At 42.3% G+C, this 18,645-nt stretch overlaps 1 protein-coding gene across 1 annotated transcript in view; it reads left to right on the top strand.

Moving 5' to 3' along the window:
• The window catches only part of CCDC6 (coiled-coil domain containing 6), a 112,076-nt gene that overhangs the window by 62,639 nt on the left and 30,792 nt on the right, over window positions 1-18,645 (top strand). The window contains exon 3 of the mRNA XM_029245201.1: window positions 8,776-8,904. Coding sequence (XP_029101034.1) covers window positions 8,776-8,904 — 129 coding nt within the window. The remainder of the gene's footprint in view (window positions 1-8,775; window positions 8,905-18,645) is intronic.

Below are 18,645 nucleotides of genomic sequence, written 5' to 3'. Positions count from 1 at the left end.
CGGACTCTCAACCACTGCGCCACCAGGGAAGCCCTAAAGGTGTTAATGCTTTAAGCAGCATGATGCTGCTGGGAATCTAGGAAACTCAGACTTAGCCTCTTAGGTACTGTGAGTGGACGGGAAGCCCCATGTACTGGAGCCTTCCACTCAGAGGTGAGAGCTTGTCCTTGGTGTTGAGGATGCTGACAAGAAAGCAACATTTAAAAAATAATTAATTTTCTGGAAGGGCCTACCTATTTTTTTCCCTTGCAAAAGTTATATACGCCTTTCCCTTTAGAAAATGACAGGTTCGACAGTTCAGGCAAACCTCACCGAGGATAAATGAAAGAACTAACAAGATCATGAACAACTGTTGGAGATCTGGGGAGGGTAGGAACTGAGAAAGAGACCCAACACCCAAGCCTCCTTTTGTCCTGAGCACATTTGCTATTTATTCGTTACAGAACAGCCAAGAAACTGAATTGTGCTTTTGACAGTTGTGTGGAGCTGGGGTTACAGAAGTTAGAACACGGGGCTGGCCATAGGTGAGGACAAAGAAAAGTCACCCCCACTTTAAGCTGGAATCATGAAGAGCTACACCCTCAGGACCAGAGTGAACCAGTTTTGCATCATCTGGGTGAGCTAGAGAGCTAGCTTTGGTTTAGGCTTAAGGCAGACCCAAACCTCTGGTGCCTGGCAGAAGAAAATGGAATTTTCTGGAATAAGGTACCATCACCCTAGGCCACAGGTTTCACCTACAAATAAAATTTTATTGAATTTTGGGTGCATTTTGAGGGACTATCCTTACAGGACTTTAGGAGAGATTAGAAGTGGGTGTGAGTCAAAGACAGGATCATGGAAGACTTTGGTTTTGGCCTCAATGACTGGAAGAACAGAGTTCTTTCCCACCATTTAAGGTGGAAAAGATGGCAAGTGGAGTATACTTGGAGTGGCAAGGTCAGAAGTGCAGTTGAGATGTCTAGACATCCAAATGTAAGTAACAAATAGGCAGGTTCTCTCAACAAGAGAAGTCTGGGCTAAAGATATAAATTTGGGAGTGTTGTTATTAATTAATTAATGCCTGGAGAAGAAGACCAAAGACACAGTAGATCACGTAGAGAGACTGCAAGGACAAGCCATAGAGTGGAGGAAGGTATTTTTGACATATGTAACCAACATAAAACTACAAATCAGCAAGAAAAACAGACAACCCCAAAGAGAAATGGCTAGAGACTTGAACTGGTTCTTCATATAAACAGGTAGCTAAACGGCCAGTAACCATATGGAAGGGTACACAACCCAATTAGTAATCAGGAAAGGTGAAATAAACCACAGAAAGAAAGATATTACTAGAGAATCCCCATGCATACTGTCAGAGAATGGAAATAGTTTCAACCATTTAAAAATAATTTGGCATTACCTAATGAAGTTGGAAATATTCATTGTCTTTAACCCAGCACTTCCACCCCTAGGTATATCTTATAATGTTTGCACATGTGCACCAGATGTGTAGAAGAATGTTCTTTGTGACATTGTTCATAATAGTGAAAAACTAGAAATGACCTAAATACCCATCATCTGTAGAGTGGGTAAATTTTGATATACTCATCCAGTGGGATATTATCAGGCAATAAAAATACATACCTCAGCTATACTCAATAACAGGGGTGAATGAAATCACAATTTCATTTAGCAGAAGGTGCTAGACAAAAAAGAATATAAAATCAAGCAAAAACTAATGCTTAGAAATAATAGTAAAATCTTTTAACATAAAAGGTGCAAAGAAGTGAATACGATAAGAATCAGGAGAGCATTTACCTCTAGGGGATAGAGGATGTGATCTGGAAGGGATGCACTGGGCTTTGGGGTGCTGGCGATGTTATATTTCTTGATTTGGGGCCATATATATATGTATATGTATATATATGTATATGTATATATATTATATATATACATATATATAGTATATATGTATATATATATAATATATATATATATATATATAAATAAATATACGCCAGTGGTATCCTTTCTACTTGCCTGGTTATTTTGCTCATCCGGAGGCTTGATCTAGGGGGAAAGAGTCTTTAGGAAGTGAGGTCATTACCATTCATCCAGTCAGTATTTGCACAGATAAGACATTTTTCTAGATGCTGTGGGGTAGAGTTGAGCAAATCCTGGTCACTGCTGTTCATAGAGCTCACAGTGCTGTCAGGGTGATTGAGAGTGCACCCAGGTGCTCAAGGGTGGCAGCACACGTCAGGGATGAGAATAAAGGCTTTGAAGCCAGAAGCCTGTATTTTCAGCCAGGATCTACCTGTTACCAGCTGTGTGACTCTGGGCAGCTTACCTCATTTCTCGAAGCTGTGGCTTCATAATGTGCAAAGTGCAGATGGTAGTGTCTACCACAGAGTTAGGAACGTTAAGTGCATTGATGTGCGTAAAGTGCTTGCTCCACAGTAACTAGTGCCTTGAAGTATTAGCTGCTTTTTGAAGTAACTCAGAGAAAGGATATGAAACCACCGTGAATGTAACTCATAGAAAGGATATGAAAACACCATGAACAAGATGTGGAGATGCACCGGAAGCACACTGCGCTCATCCCAGCCTGAAGAGCGGGGAGTATACATGATGCTGAGGGCGTATGGGAAGGAGCTGTGGGAGTTTCAGAAAGTTCGAGGGAGGGGTCCAGGTACCCTAGGCAGAGGGCGGTGTGACCAGGGCTGTGGGCTCGGGGTGCAGCAGCTTGTGTTAGCGTAGTCCTGTGTGACCGGCGGGGCTTGTGTTCTGGAAGCCCCTGGGCTGGAGTTGTCTGTAGACACGTTTGCCTGGGATCATAGGCTTTTTTTTTTTTGCGGTACGCGGGCCTCTCACTGTTGTGGCCTCTCCCGTTGCGGAGCACAGGCTCCGGACGCGCAGGCTCAACGGCCATGGCTCACGGGCCCAGCTGCTCCGCGGCATGTGGGATCTTCCCGGACTGGGGCACGAACCCGTATCTCCTGCATCGGCAGGCGGACTCTCAACCACTGCGCCACCAGGGAAGCCCATAGGCTTCATTTTTTAAAATGTGTTTTTTCAGGGAAAGAGTCTTTAGAAGAAGACACGAGCTGTGCCTCTAACCGCAGTTACTACCACTCTCTGCGCTGAGACCCATCATTCTTTGTTTGCCAGATGCCTGGACCCTGAAGGCATTAATGTTTATAAACCTTAGACTGTCACTTGGGTTGAGTGTGAAAGTAGCATGAGGAAACCATGGGAAACTTGCATGAGGAGTGGATCATGGGAGGAGTTGAACGTCATACCAGTGAGTTTGGACTTACTCTGCAGGTGGTAGGGAGCCATTGCAAGGTTTTGAGCCGGGTGTTGAATGAATAGAAAACTCTATTAGTTTAGTCTAGCATGATCTACACTGGACCTGGGGGCATCCATTAGGAGGCTTTGGCGGTGGCCCGGTGAAAAGGAATAAAAGACTTGAACTAGAGCACAGAAAGCACAGGGTATATTTGACAGCTGTTCTGGGGGCTGACTTATTGCCATTTGGTAACTGATGAGGTGTGTGTTGAATGAGAATAATAGTACCAGTGACAGAAGGAGGAAGGAGGTGGGCATAAGTGTGGGCCCAGGAGGCGTTTAGTGGTGAGGCACTGAGTGTGAGGTGGGAGGCAGGCTTTCTGCTCAGCAGAACGGTTTAGAGTTGGTTAAGAGACTCAGTGTTGTGAGAGAGTTCTGAACTTTTTTCTCAAAGGCCATGTTAACTGCATGATACAGTAGGTCCTCTACATGCAAACGAGTTCTGTTCCGAGAGCATGTCTGTAAGTCCAATTTGTTCGTTAGTCCAACAGAGTTAGCCTAGGTACCCCACTAACACAATCATCTATATAGTACTGTCACACAAATAATGTTAATACATAAAAAACAAACAAACACAAAAAAGAAAACATTTTTAATCTTACACTTCAGTACCTTGAAAAGTACAGTAGTACTAGCTATATCACTGCTGCTTTTTTTTTTTTTTGCGATACGTGGGCCTCTCACTGTTGTGGCCTCTCCCGTTGCGGAGCACAGGCTCTGGACGCGCAGGCTCAGCGGCCATGGCTCACGGGCCCAGCCGCTCCGTGGCATGTGGGATCTTCCCGGACCGGGGCATGAACCCTTGTCCCCTGCATCGGCAGGCGGACTCTCAACCACCGCGCCACCAGGGAAGCCCTATCACTGCTGCTTTTACACTTGCTTCCGGACATCCTGGGCTTGAAATAAAGATACTGTACCACTGTACTCTATACAGTACTTACAATAAAGTACACAAAAGCACAACCACTTGCAGAGGACGCGCGTACATGACAATGTACGCCAGACACGTGAACTAACTTACGTGATTGGATGTGTCGAACGCACGTTCGCATCTTTGAAAGCTTGCAACTTGAAGGTTCGTGTGTAAGGGATTTACTGTAATTGTTTTTGACAGTCCAATGACTTAATGTGGTCACTGTCCTATGGTGGGTTTTACTTGGTCCAGTGCAAGTGGCTCTAGTCCTTGGTGGTTGTCAATAAACCAGGCACATTGGTTGCAGAACTGTGGGTCATACACAGAGAGAGTGATTAGTGTTGACTAGTGAAAACAGAGGTGGGGGCATCTTGGATTTATCCTCAAGTTGCACTGAGAAGGGTGGGTCCCGGGGCTGGTGGCCGGAAGGCGTGCCTCATTTGGCACTGGCTGGATTGACAAGAAGCCCAGACACACTTGAAAACACACTTCGCCCAGCCTGGGATTTGGCACACCTGCTGTGTGCTGAGTGGGTGGCCTGACTCATCCATGTGCACCTGCAGTGGTGCCTTTACCTGCTGGAGAGAATTTTTGCCCAGAAGAAAAGCCATTCAGTGAAGAGTTCTTGAATCTCCGATATAAGAAGCCTGGTTTACTGAAGTGGCTCCAGAAAGCTTTTGTAAATTATGAGAAAGACAACAATTATTGGTAATTCACTGATGCTTAAGGCTTGCCTGTTTTTAGATCAACTTAATGCTATACTTGTGCTTTTTAATGGGCTGGAAATTGGCTTTGGGACTCCATGTGTGAGTGGATACAGTCAAAAAATGCTCATGTTTGAGTACTTAGAATTTTACAGGTTTGTAGTTGTATTTTTGCTTATAGCTTTTTCACTTATGTTAATATATTTTTCATGCTGAATCCTAAGGAACAGATCTTTATTTATATAACCCTAATTCCATTGAAAATGTGCTGCCAGTGGATCATCGGTTATATAACATAATTTCCATTCTGTAAGGTTTTTTGTTGTTAATGTTAAAAATATATTGCACAGGTAAGAGTTCCAAAAGTCTTCCATAATCTTTGAGATTGACTTTATAGGAAGTATATTTACAGAAAATCCTGATTTTGGAAACAAATTTTAATCTACTTAAGCATTTTGCTTTAGATATTTTGAAGGCAAACACATGCATTTTTTTCAAACACATTAACAGAATTTGCTTGACTATTTACTTCTTAGGCTGAATGACTTTTGTTCTAGCTCAGGATCTCTGACCTAATTGAAAGATTAAAAGTCGTTCATAAAGTGTTAAGACCTTTGGTAAGAAATTTAAAATCATGGCTTGAATTTTATGCCCACGTTGAAGATGTTACTCAGAGATGAAACCGGAGTTTAGTTCTTTTGATAGGTCCTGGGTCAGCCTAAACCAGGCTTCCTTTTAGGGTTTTTGTTTATGGTGTCATGGGCTACAGCTTTAAAATAGGCAGGTGGAGGGAATTCCCTGGCGGTCCAGTGGTTAGGACGCCGTGCTTCCACTGACGGGGGCACGGTTGGATCCCTGGTCAGGGAACTAAGATCCCGCATGCTGTAAGGCACGGCAAAATGCAGAAAATAATAAAATAAAATAGGCAGGTGGATTCAGGGTGTTGGTTCCAGTCCTCTTGGGGCCACATGGCTTGAATATACATGGTATCTATTTAAAACAGAAACGGTTTCTGAATTTTTCTCAGGCAACCTGTTATAAGGCAAACTCTATGGCTGTTAGTTCCTCAAGTTCTCTTTCCCTGCTCTGCCCCCCTTCTCCTTGCCCATCTTAATTCTCATCTCATAATTGCTTTGGCGGGGGTTGTTTCTGTATTTTTCTCTGTGTTTTTCTTTTTATTGGCGGTGTCTTTGTTCCAAGGAAGAACCAGATTTTCTATTTCTAGCATTCTGTTCAGAAACTCCATGCCCTGCCCCTAGATTGCCTGTCGCCCGAGAGATGGCAGAGCAAAGCAGGCAGCAGAACCATTTGTTCCAGGTCTGTCTTTGGGGGATGATGAAAACTGTGAGTCTTTGGCAGAGTTAGAGCTCAGGATGGCTTGACATTTTCCCAGTGGGTTAGCATAACCCAGGGACCTCGCTTGAGTTCTGGTAACGACAGCTTAACCATCAAATTTTCCTTAGGGTATGGCTCTTGAGAGGAAAAATCCTTTTCAAATTGAGAGCTTTTTATAGATTTCATTACTAGTTGAATCTGTATTCTTATAGGAAATACCTAATCAGATATTGACGGTGTTAGGCCATCTGTCTGTATATGAGTATTTTCCTCTAAGCCAATGAGAACCTTACCTTTGCTCAGATTGATATTCTGCGACAACTGCTGCTTGGGGGGCAAGAGATTTTTCAACATTAGATTGCATCCTTTATTGTTTTAATTTACTTCAAGGCAGAAGCATAACGCTAAAAAAAGGCGGAAGGGGGCTCTTTCAAATAAAAAAGACAGCAATTGAAAACATATTAGAGGAAAACACAGCTAATATTTTTAAAAAGCTATGCAAATGGTTTAAAGGTTTTAAGACTACAGTTCATTTTTCTAAAACCAGTAGGTATCACTTAAGCTTAGCGTTCATAAACTATTTTAGGGCAAGGATAATGTCTTAACCATAGATTGTACTGCCTCTAACATAATACATTCAGGTAGAAGACATGCCACACAGGTAAAGTTTATAGAATACAGGTGTTAGTTGAAGATGTACATGTTTTGCTATTTTTTCCTCGCAAGTGATGCTTTTCCCACTCAGGTCTTTGTGTCCAAAATGCTGGAAACTCTTCTCATTCTCTGTGCGTTCCTCTTAGTTCTTTTAATTACTGCTTGGTCTTGCAGAAACTGAGTTTTAAAGGGTTAGCTAAAAATAGACTCACCGCTGTAAGCACCTCTTCACATCTGCTTTCTTTCTCGGTCCCTGCAAGGTTGACCAGTTTTTTTTGGAGTTGTGCATCAAAAACAGTTGGAGGGAAAACAGCATCTGTTTAGTCAACATTTCCAGTGCTGGAAGAAGATGTCAGATTTTTAACTTTTTTTGTTTTCTTTTTAAACACCAAGTATGGTGCTTTCAGAGCAATGGAAATTGTTTCAAATGTGGAGATGGTTAGGTGTAGCCTTTTGAGGTCCGTCAGGCCCACTGAGCTCTCTGTTGTCCATCTCACCCTGTGCAGGGTTTACAAAGAAACATAGCATCCACTGGGCGAGCGTATATGGCTCACCGTTTTCTACATTTAGTCATTTGACCTTCCGAATGCCAAGGGCGCACTAGGCACTTGTGGATGGAGGAGTGTGAAGCCAGCCCCTCTGAGGTTTGCTCAGGATCTGGTGGGAGAACTCTGGTTTAGCGTTCAGAGCAGGGTTTGGGCGCCAAGCTCTGCCGCCTTCCAGATGAATTACCTTGATCCAGTAACCTGTTTCGTCACATATGAAATGGGGGTGATCATGCCTGCCTAACGCATGTGATGAGCCTGGTACGCACTGCCTGCCTGAGGAAATGGCTTTGAAGGTAGAATTAGGGAGTGGTGTCATCTTAGACCCCGCAATCCAACTAGGTGTGCTTCATTGTTTTTAGTAGTTTTTGCTTAATCTGTCCATGGTTCTGAAAATACCAGGCCCTGTGGCTCTCATTCCCTTCACCCCCTACCATGAATCAACAGCCTCTCCCAGCTGAGAACATTAGAAATAATGCACAGTGATTCATGAGAACCCCAGTCGTGGTGTGTCCACTGAATTTCTTTTATTCTCTTTTGGTTTTGAAGGTTGGAGTACATTTTTTTTTAATTTCTTTTGCAGCAACACCATAATCTTATCTTTTAATTTCATAAATAAGAGGCCTTGCCTTTTGGTTTTTTAGGAAAGATGTAGGAGGTGTGATGTTTGGTCTCATTACAGAAAGTTAATTATTTGTACTTATTTTTGCCAAGCATGCTTACTTAGTACATAGGGAAACAGCATTCAGAATAATTTACTAAGTATTTTTTGTGATTGTAGCATCTCTTCCCTCTCTCCACACATTGTATAAATGCAAGTAAACTGTAATTCATTCAATAAAAACCGACAGTTGCAAAATTTCTATTTTTTAATAATTTTTACGCTCATGGTATAAAAATTTAAGAGTACCAAAGGGTTATATATATGCTGGAAAGTAAGTTTTCTTCCTTTCCTCATCCCCAGTTGTTCCCTACAGAGATAACCACTTACATGTTCTTAAAAATGGAAATCGGTGTTTAATCATGGTTTGATGCTCTGAGGTATTTGCCCTATCACTTCTTGGCCTTTTCACTAAGATCTTCACTAAGATCAAGTGCCTCTGACTGTGCACTATAATTTTTGGTTATAAGTTAGAGGAATCAGGAGCAAGTTACTAGGTGTACGCTTGGACATAAGAGCAGAAATGACTAATGTAACTTTTATGATATACTCGGTTTAACTAGCTTTCGGAGCCGTTGTTCCCATGGCTTTTGAGTGTCTTGCTTTCCACATCTGTGTTTTTTCATTTTCCAGTTGCAGCATGAGAAAGCTGAGCTAGAACAGCACCTCGAGCAGGAACAGGAATTCCAGGTCAACAAGCTGATGAAGAAAATTAAGAAGCTGGAGAACGATACCATTTCTAAGCAGCTTACGTTAGAACAGGTAAAAATGTATAGTTCTCTCTGTACCCTTTTTAGGATCGTTATAGTTATATATATATATGTATTTCTCATATCATCAACTGTTCTTTCAAGCTTTAAGAGGTCCTGAGGAATGTCAGTGAAAAATGTTTTTCAACTTTTTCTTCCCACAGTGGCGGCTTCCTCTCTGAAGTACACATTGGCAGATCTGCATAGCGCCTGCTCACTCTTTCACACACTTGTGCTTTTCTTAACCACAATTAATAAAGTTTCAGGAGATACGTTGTGATGTACTGATTTATAGGCAGGAAATGTTAGGTTCCTTTTGCAAAAGGGGGAAGAATATGTTTTTAACCACAGGATCGTTTCTGTGAAATTTCCTGAGACAGTGTGGCTGTGGAACTAAAACTTTTCTTTCAAGCGTTCTTCAGAACAATTAGCATTTTCTGTCTTTGAAGTATTAGCAACCTTATATGAACCCTGTCTTTTCCCACCTAGATTTGTTGATATGGGCATGGAGCCCTAGACTTAGTTGCACGTCCTGGTTCAGCCACTGATGAGTTTTGTGACCTTCCATTAACTTCAGTAACTTCTCTGGGCCTAGGTTTTCCATTTGCAAACAGAGAAGCACAAACTAAAGTCAGGTGTGGCAAGCTTAAAAAGGTACAGAAGGCAGAAGGTGATAGCACACAGTTTCTTTGGCCATTGCCCTTGGTAGACGTTGGTATTTGAGCACAGGTCTTGCCTTAGGAGGCCAGGCTGCTCCTTATTTGCCAACTCACAGAATCATGGGCCACCATTATCAGTCCTTCCAAGTTAGGGTGTCAGACAGAAGCTCCTAGCGCTTTTCCCCACGCTCTTTTCCCAAAGTTAGAAGAGGCTGACCGTAGTCTACTGCCACCTGGTTTCCATGTCAAATTCAGTGTATTCACATTTTCTAGTTCTTTGCGATGTGGATCCCACTTACCACTTTGATGATTTGGCCAAGCTCTTCATGCAGAGTTGTCTGATTTATCCCACTTTTAGGATCTTTCTGTGCGTCTTACTCCATGCTGACTGGTTCTTGAATCACCCTCGGGACCATTCTCATTTCATCATTGTACTTGAGACTGAAACCGTGACGGGAATGTCAGGCTTGAGAGGAAGCCAGGGTTTGTTTTAAACTAATTGGACTGACTTTTGGTTTTTGTGTTATTCTTGTATCTACCTATATCAAAGGGTGGAACGTCACTGGGTTTTCTAAGACTATGAATAATGGCCTTGGAAATTTTTCCATTCCTTCTAGGTTAAAGAACAAAAAAGCTTCATTTCCAAGGGTTGGCTGTTTTGCACATATCCAGAGTAATCGATTCTTACCCGTCCTCTTTGGAATTCAGATGCAATTTCTAGAATTAGAAAACTCCCCCCCTCCCCGCCCCCCCCCGACCCTGCCTCCAGCTTAAAGCATTTTGTTCCAAAGTTCACCTGTTTAATTTTCAGGGTAGGCAATAGCCAGTTCTTTCCAATTAAAGTTTTGAAGATTCTTGTTTAAGTCCCTGATATACCAAGAACTCGTTACTGGTACCTGTTAATCAAGAGTTAACCAAGTGGCCAGGTGAAATTTTCACAGTGGTTGGTATTGTGAGAACTTCACTTGGTCAACACCTTCCCTGTGATGGCTGTCAATAACGGAAGTAGCTTCTATCTTGTATTTGTTTACAGGCTCCTTGAGGAGACTTTGGAGCTCTGACCCCCACAGTTTAGTTGTGGCCACAAGGTGGAGGTAGTGGCCTAGAGTCAGAAAGAGAAGGGTTGACTGATCCTACCGTCCCTGGGAGAGAGGATGGATGCCTGCACGGTCTTAAGGCTCTTTAGAAACTTTAGTGACTAAATGCTTTTAAAATGAGGCCCAAAGGCATACATTCTCCCAAAGTTAATGATTTAGTCCACTGTAAGGCTTCTTTCAGACCTCAGCACCAAAGAAATGGATTTCCACAATGGAATGTGTGCATTGCAAAGCCCTAAACTAGAAATTATCCTCAGATCTGGGATATCAAGTCCTTATTTTATTTTTTTAATTTTAATTTAAAAAAATTTTTATTGGAGTATAGTTGATTTACAATGTTGTGTTAGTTGCAGGTGTACAGCGAAGTGAATCAGTTACACATGTACATATATCCACTCTTTTTTTGGATTCTTTTCCCATATAGACCATTACAAGTCCTCATTTTAATTAAGATGGAGAAAAGTAACACCATACTAAAACTTTCCCCCCTTTCTTTTGGGTATATCTAGGATGATTATATGTTGGGGAATTTATTTAACTACAAGTAATTTTAGTCGGTGTTTAGGGGGGAATGTTTGTTTTTTTCTACTGTAGAAATAAATGTCTTCCATGTTTCCATGGATGTGATCTGATCCTCTCTTGTGGCCATCACTTGGGATTATCATCTGTACTATAATATTTACGATATGTCGTAGTCTGTATAATATAATATATCCTATACTGAAATTACTATCAGAAGAGCCAAGGCATGTGCTGTACGATGCATTACAACGATATATGTGTGTGGTACATGCCTTTGCTTTTCTATCTGACAATAAACATATTTTTAAAACTAAAAGCTATTTGAAGGCAATTATCCTATGTGTCCCGTGCCTTGCTGCTGCTTTGTTGGAAGAGTTTAAATAAAGTGTGGATTTAGACAGGTGCCTGAAGAGCTGTCATTTGTACTTTGAAAGGCGGTGTAAGGTAGGTTCAGGGTCTGGGTATTGGACTTGAATGGAACCAGATGTGAACCTCTTTCCTCTGCTAAATATCTTAATTTATTTATTTTTTTGGTAGCAGCTTTATTGAGTTATAATTCACATACCATTACAAATCATCCATTTAAAGCGTACAATGCAATGGTTTTTAGTATATTTCGTGTTGTGTGACCATAACCAAAATCAATTTTAGAACATTTTCATCACCTCAAAAGAAACCTTGTCACTCAATCCCCTAATCCCGTTAAGCAACCACTACTCTACTTTCTGTCTCTGTGTATTTGCTTATTCTGGACACATCCTATAAACGGAATCATATAGTGTGTGGTCTTGTGTGACTGCCTTCTTTCACTTAGCATGATATTTTTATCCACGGTGTAGCATATATCAGTACTTCATTCCTTTTCCTGGCTAAGTAATAATCCATTATATGGATGTACCACATTTTGTTTATCCATTCATCCTTTGCTGGACATTTAGGTTGTTTCAGCCTTTTGGTTATTATGAGTAATGCTGCTGTGAACATGCATGTACGATTTTTTGCGTGGATATGTGTTTGAATTTTTCTTGGAAATTAGAATGGAATTGCAGGGTCACATGCCAACTCTCTGTTTATCTTTTGGAGGAAATGCCAGACAGTTTTCAAAGTGGCTGCACCATGTTATTGCAGCCATCCCAGTGGATGTGAAGCAGCATCACATTGTGGTTTTGTATTTCCCTGAGGCGAATGATGTCGAGTATATTTTCAGGTGCTTCTTGGCCATTTGTATATCTTCTTTGGAGAAGTGTCTATTCAAGGTGTTTTTATTATGGAATTCTAAGAGTTCCTTATATATTCTTATACATATAGTACATGTATTTTATAAGATACAAGTCCCTTATGAGATACATCATTGCAAATATTTTCTCATTTTCTGTGGGTGTTCTGTGCACTTTCTTGAGCGTGTCCTTTGAAGCACAGAGCTTTTTAAATTCTGGTGAAGTCCAATTATTAATTGTTTTCTTTGGTTGCTGTGTTTTGGTATCATATCTTAGAATGCAAAGTCACGAAGATTTACCCCTGTTGTCTTTTTTGGGTGCTTACATTTAGGTCTTTGATTCCTTTTGAGTTAATTTTTATATGTGGTGTAAAATAGGGTCCAAATTCATTCTTTTGCATCTAGTTGTCTCAACCAGTCCATTTCTGAGCCTCAGTTTCCTTATCTGTAAAATGGCAATAATAGCAAACCTGTGTCAGGTACAGTGAATGAGAGTGTAAGGTGATTTGCATAATGCCTGCTACATAAGCACTCAACATAAGGTAGCTGCTGCTGTTAATTTTTAAATAAGCATATATATATGTGTGTGTAACTGAATCACTTTGCTGTACACTTGAAACAAACACATCTTTAATTAACTATACTTCAAAATAAAAAGAAACTAAAAAAAAAATCATCTATATTTTGAACCTAATGGGTTGAACCTGCAGAAGGGGTATTGGAAGGTCTCTGCCAGGGATTCATGTTGGCCATACATGTTTGTTTTGAAGGTGTAGCTTAGGTTGTAACGGTTTTTAAGAGGGCACCTGGGGACTTCCCTGGTGGCGCAGTGGTTAAGAATCCACCTGCCAAGGCAGGGGACACGGGTTCGAGCCCTGATCTGGGAAGATCCCACGTGCCGCGGAGCAACTAAGCCCCTGAGCCACAACTACTGAGCCCGTGTGCCACAACTACTGAAGCCTGCGTGCCTAGAGCCCGCGCTCCGTGACAAGAGAAGCCACCACAATGAGAAGCCCGCACACTGCTACGAAGAGTAGCCCCTGCTCGCTGCAACTAGAGAAAGCCCGCACACAGCAACGAAGACCCAACGCAGCCAAAAATAAATGAATTAATTAATTAATTAAAAAAGAAAAGAAAGAAAGAAAAAGAAGGCACCTGCCTATTCTCTGTAAAGCAGAACTTATCTGGGTTTGGGACTAAGTCTTAGACTCCTTGCAAGGTGGGCGCCAATTAACTCACGTGCTGGAGGCCTAATTTTAAGTTAATCTCACCAAAAGTCAGGCCTTTGGCATGGACCCTCGAATTAGTCAGATAGCATTTGTTCTTCTCTTAGAATCTGAGATCTTTTCATTCTTTAAGAAGAGAATGTTACCAGCTTGATCATCAAGGGCTCTGGGCTGTCAATGGTTCTGTCGGTGTTTTGCAGGATGAGAATTCATAGAATTGTAGAGCTGGAAGGCCACATTGCGGGGGAAGGCTACTCTGTCATTACTTTGTCCCCAGCCCCTCGTGGGGATGTGAGAAAGTGGGGAAATCACAAGGAAATCCAGGGGCAGGGGCATCAGATCTGCCCAGGCTTTGGAACCACAGCTACCTGCACCTGCTTCCTCTTCCTCCAGAACTTGCTGCCTAGGAAGCAGGCTTGCGAGGAAAATGGACCAGCTTGGCCTGTAGGTGGCCCAGCCTGCTCATACCTGCTCGCACTTTTTCAGAGAAGGAAACCCAGAGGGAGATCAAGAGGCTTTCTTCAAGTCACACAACTTAGCATTCTGAATGTTTAACTCCAGAAGATACTTTATAAGCAGATGTAAAAAAGCATGTTCAGAAAAATGTAACATTAGGAGGTCTTTGCAGCACTAATAATTAGTATTAGTCTAATAAACTGGATTACTTTAGTCAATATGACTTCAGTACTCTTAAGGGCTCTTTTTTTTTTTTTTGCGGTATGTGGGCCTCCCACTGCCGAGGCCTCTCCCATTGCGGGAGCACAGGCTCCGGACGCACAGGCCCGGCGGCCATGGCTCACGGGCCCAGCTGCTCCGCGGCATGTGGGATTTTCCCAGACCAGGGCACGAACCCGTGTCCCCTGCATCGGCAGGTGGACTCTCAACCATTGCGCCACCAGGGAAGCCCAGGGCTCTTTTTAACACACATTGGTGGGCACTGCCTATTCCGACATGTGGTCACTGTTACATTTAGGTGATAAGAACATTTCGAACTTAAAATATTCTCTAAGCGTCAAGAACTCTTCATCAGAATGTGTTCTGTCAACTAGGAAGGATTTTCCTTCTCCAGAGGATAACTAGCATGAAAGGGCACAAATTAGCTTATTTATTAAATGAAGTTCAGCTCAGCAGATGTGAGGACCTTCTGTGCACTTTGCACAGAAAATTATAGGAAAAAAGAAAACAGCCATAAACGGGAGGATTTGACACTTAACTATTATCAGCTAGTACTGTAGAAAAATCTGGAATAAATTAGTTGGAGAATTAGTCATGTAATTCAGCTAACACTTAATGACGAACAGGGATGCCTGTCATGTACTAGACCTCTTACTCTTTTCTCCTGTGGTTGGCCCAGTAAAGTTTTCTCAGTTATTTCTAGAATTCGGGGTGTATTTTCTTATCGGAGATGCCCTTTCTTCCCAAAGCACAGACACCCATTTCTAAAGTTTGGCTTTAGGATTGGAATGGTCATTTTATTTATTGGCATCTACGTGTAATGACAGTACCTTAGCTGCTGTAGTTTCGGGACGCTCTTGGGTTCATATCTCCCTTTCACCTGAATGAGCTGTGTGACGTCAGGCCAGCGATTTGATCTCTTCTGTGAACAGACGTACTCTCAAACTTGTAGGTTTGTTGGGGGAATAAATCTTCCATTCTGCCTCTCCTCATGCTCCATCCCTATTGAAGTTCTTTCATTTGTCTTGTCGGGGAAGGAGAAATTATCCTCTTCCCTTCTAGGTTTTTCTGGCAGAGAAAATCAACAGAAGTTTAATGACATGTATACGTGGGAGAGAAAATTCGTCAAAATTGTCGAAGCCCTCACTTTAACACTGTCTTCAGCACTAAAGACAAAAGAGGATGTTGTGGGCAGAGGTTTGGAACTTCAGAGGAGGAGAGGAAGGCAGTTGACAGGCAGAGGGAAAAGCAAACACTGGGCAAACAAATGTTTGCTAGGCAGAGACAGTGGGACACAGAGAGGAACTTCAACAAACAGGCTTTGCTGGATTCCTCCCACTCTACATACCTAGGTCATGCTACCGTTATCATGGTGATAGCTCCCTTTCTGGAACAGGTCCTCTACCTACATTCTTTTAGGCAGTTAGGGGGAAGGTCAAAGATTCCTCCTGATTCTTTGGGGCCTTAAAAAGAATCAGCCTAAATCATTTATTTGTTTATTTATTTAAAAATTGAAGTATAGTTGATTTACAATGTTGTATTAATTACTTCTGTGCAGCAGAGTGACTCAGTTATATGTATATATACACTCTTTTTCATGTTCTTTTCCATTATAGTTTGTCACAGGATATTGAATACAGTTCCCTGTGCTATGCAGTAGGACCGGGTTGTTTATCCGTTCTGTATATACGTTTGCATCTGCTCATCCCAGACTCCCAGCCCATCCCTCTCCACCCCTCCCCCACCTTGGCAACCCCCCAGTCTGTTCTCTATGTCACAATCAGCCTAAATTAATCCTTGTGCCAAATAGACCTATTTTGGGTGGCAAGTTTTGTTCCCCTGCACATAATTGTTCCCATGTGGATTGCACAGCAGTAAATAAGTTTACATGGTGACCCAGTACACTGATGTTTTTGTAACTGTATTTATGACTGGGACGAGTTCTGTGAAACACTTGCTTATGTGCTTTGCACTGATTTTCTGTTCAATCCTATTTTGTTTTTAGCAAAATGTAGGTGACAACTGACTTGAACTAATTTCCTAATCCAATAGTGGGTCACAACCTGCAGTTTAAAAATCATGCTCTCATGTGCCCAGTGCTTTCCTGCCCCCAGGTTTCCATGGATCTGTGTCCTCTGCCTGGCCCATTTTCTCCCTCCCTTGCCCCATCCCTACTTAACTGTTACCCAGTTTGCTCCTCTAGTCACTTTGGGGTCTGTGCTCCAAAGTGTTTCCATGACGTGCAGTCCTTTTCCTGTACCACTTGGTACACAAACAGCAATTAACAATTAAATCATTTCGTTTCTGTGAGCTCCTCATAAGGTAAAGGACGGAAGGTACGATGTTAACCTCACCCCTGTATCCCTGGTGACTCACATATAGTAAGCGCTCCAAAAATTGTATGTGCTGCCATTAATAATCAAAATGTTCATCTAATTTCTATGGTACTTTGCCCTCCCCATTTTCCAGGAAAATGAGCATACATATTATTTGAGCCTCAAACGTCTCACCACCTTCCTTGATCTGGTTATCCATCTCTTTAATCCATGGATCTGTGTGACTGTCTTTTTTGTCCATGCTGCACTTGTGTGGCACACATTCTGCGTTAATTCAACACACCTTTATTAACATGCCTGTTGTCTGCCACAAACGCTGCTAAGAAAGATGACGTCGGGTCCCTGGCCTCGTGGAGCCTGGTCCAGGGAGGCCAGTGGACCTGTGGACAGTGACGAGGGATGCCCTGTGCCGAGCTGTGCTTAGGGGGAACAGCATTACTGCTGCAGCAGGATTCCCCCCTCCCGCGTAACCAACTGAGAAGGACCTGAAGCTCCTTGGCATTTGGTTTAATTGTTTGTTAATTAACACACATGGGCTGGATAAATCTAAATCGAGCCTTGTTGCAGGGAAGCAGGGATGTGAGAGGAAACAGAAATGGGAGAGAAGATAATGCAGTAAAATGTAGATACAGGTTGCATGGAGTAGAGATGCCGAGAACACAGAAGAGAGTTCCTGCAGAAGACGTGCAGTGGAATCCCTCTTCTTTGTTACTGGGAAGGAAAACAGTAGGGATTTTGGCAGTCTGCATGTGCGGTGTCTTTGAGGACATAAGCTAGTCTTTTTTTTTTTTCTTTTTGCGGTACACGGGCCTCTCACTGTTGTGGCCTCTCCTGTTGCGGAGCACAGGCTCCAGACACGCAGGCTCAGCAGCCATGGCTCACGGGCCCAGCCGCTCCGCGGCATGTGTCATCTTCCCGGATCGGGGCACGAACCCGTGTCCCCTGCATCGGCAGGCGGACTCTCAACCACTGCGCCACCAGGGAAGCCCTTGAAAACTTTTTTAATCAAGCATTTGCATTGTAAAAGTAATCCATTGCTCTTTCAAGAAAATGTGGTAAATGTAAACACAGAAGTACAAACATGAAAAAAATTACCTAGACTACAATCCTCCCCAAACAACTGCTATTGATATTTTCTCTTGATGTGATAGTGTATTTGCAGCATGCACTATGGTATGTGTTCTTTCCCCAGGATTTCTCCACTGTGCTCTTGATGTAGCAAAAGAGTTTACACCCCAGACTTTGAAACCTGCTTTCCACCAATGGTAATTATTTGGTAAAAGAGTCCCCTGGAATTATGAACCCATTATGCACATTTGTATAATACTGTGCTGATGTCAAAGTGATAAAAACTTGAGCTTGGAAACCATATAAATCTGACTAATTATATATGTATCTATTGCATAAAAGACCTTCATTTTCAGTGTCATTGAACAAAAGCAAAATTTACTGAGCTGGTAAACTATGAAAGTGTTGTTTTCACATATTAAATATTAACGGGGTTTTAATATTATCCTGAAGTTCTGTCCATTTCAAAGAACAAATCTAATTTTTATGGGAACACAGTGTTTGAGAAGAAAAAAGTTATAAGCTATGGTAAAGAAAGTTAACTCTTGGCTATCTGGAAAATTCTGTCTTCCAGATAGCTAAGCCTTCACTATCATTTCTCCTCTGAGAGTTTATTGGTTCACTCTGTATTTTAGATATGTGAATTAATATCCTAAATTAACGGATGTACTATTAGGAAATCGTTAATTTTTAAGATTAGATGTCTTTAAATTTTTTTGTTATAAAAATAGTAAATGTTCATTAAAAAATTGGGTGGGAGGGCTTCCCTGGTGGCGCAGTGGTTGAGAGTCCGCCTGCCGATGCAGGGGACACGGGTTTGTGCCCTGGTCCGGGAGGATCCCACATGCCGCGGAGCGGCTGGGCCCGTGAGCCATGGCCGCTGAGCCTGCGCGTCCGGAGCCTGTGCACCGCAATGGGAGAGGCCACAACAGTGAGAGGCCCGCGTACCGCAAAA

The sequence above is a fragment of the Monodon monoceros genome, unplaced genomic scaffold (assembly GCF_005190385.1).
Source record: "Monodon monoceros isolate NGI ecotype Baffin Bay Population unplaced genomic scaffold, NGI_Narwhal_1 Super_Scaffold_4, whole genome shotgun sequence".
In the NCBI taxonomy this organism is placed as follows: domain Eukaryota; kingdom Metazoa; phylum Chordata; class Mammalia; order Artiodactyla; family Monodontidae; genus Monodon; species Monodon monoceros.
The sequence above is the reverse complement of the archived record's forward strand: the minus strand, read 5'-3'. Positions and strand labels throughout refer to the sequence as shown.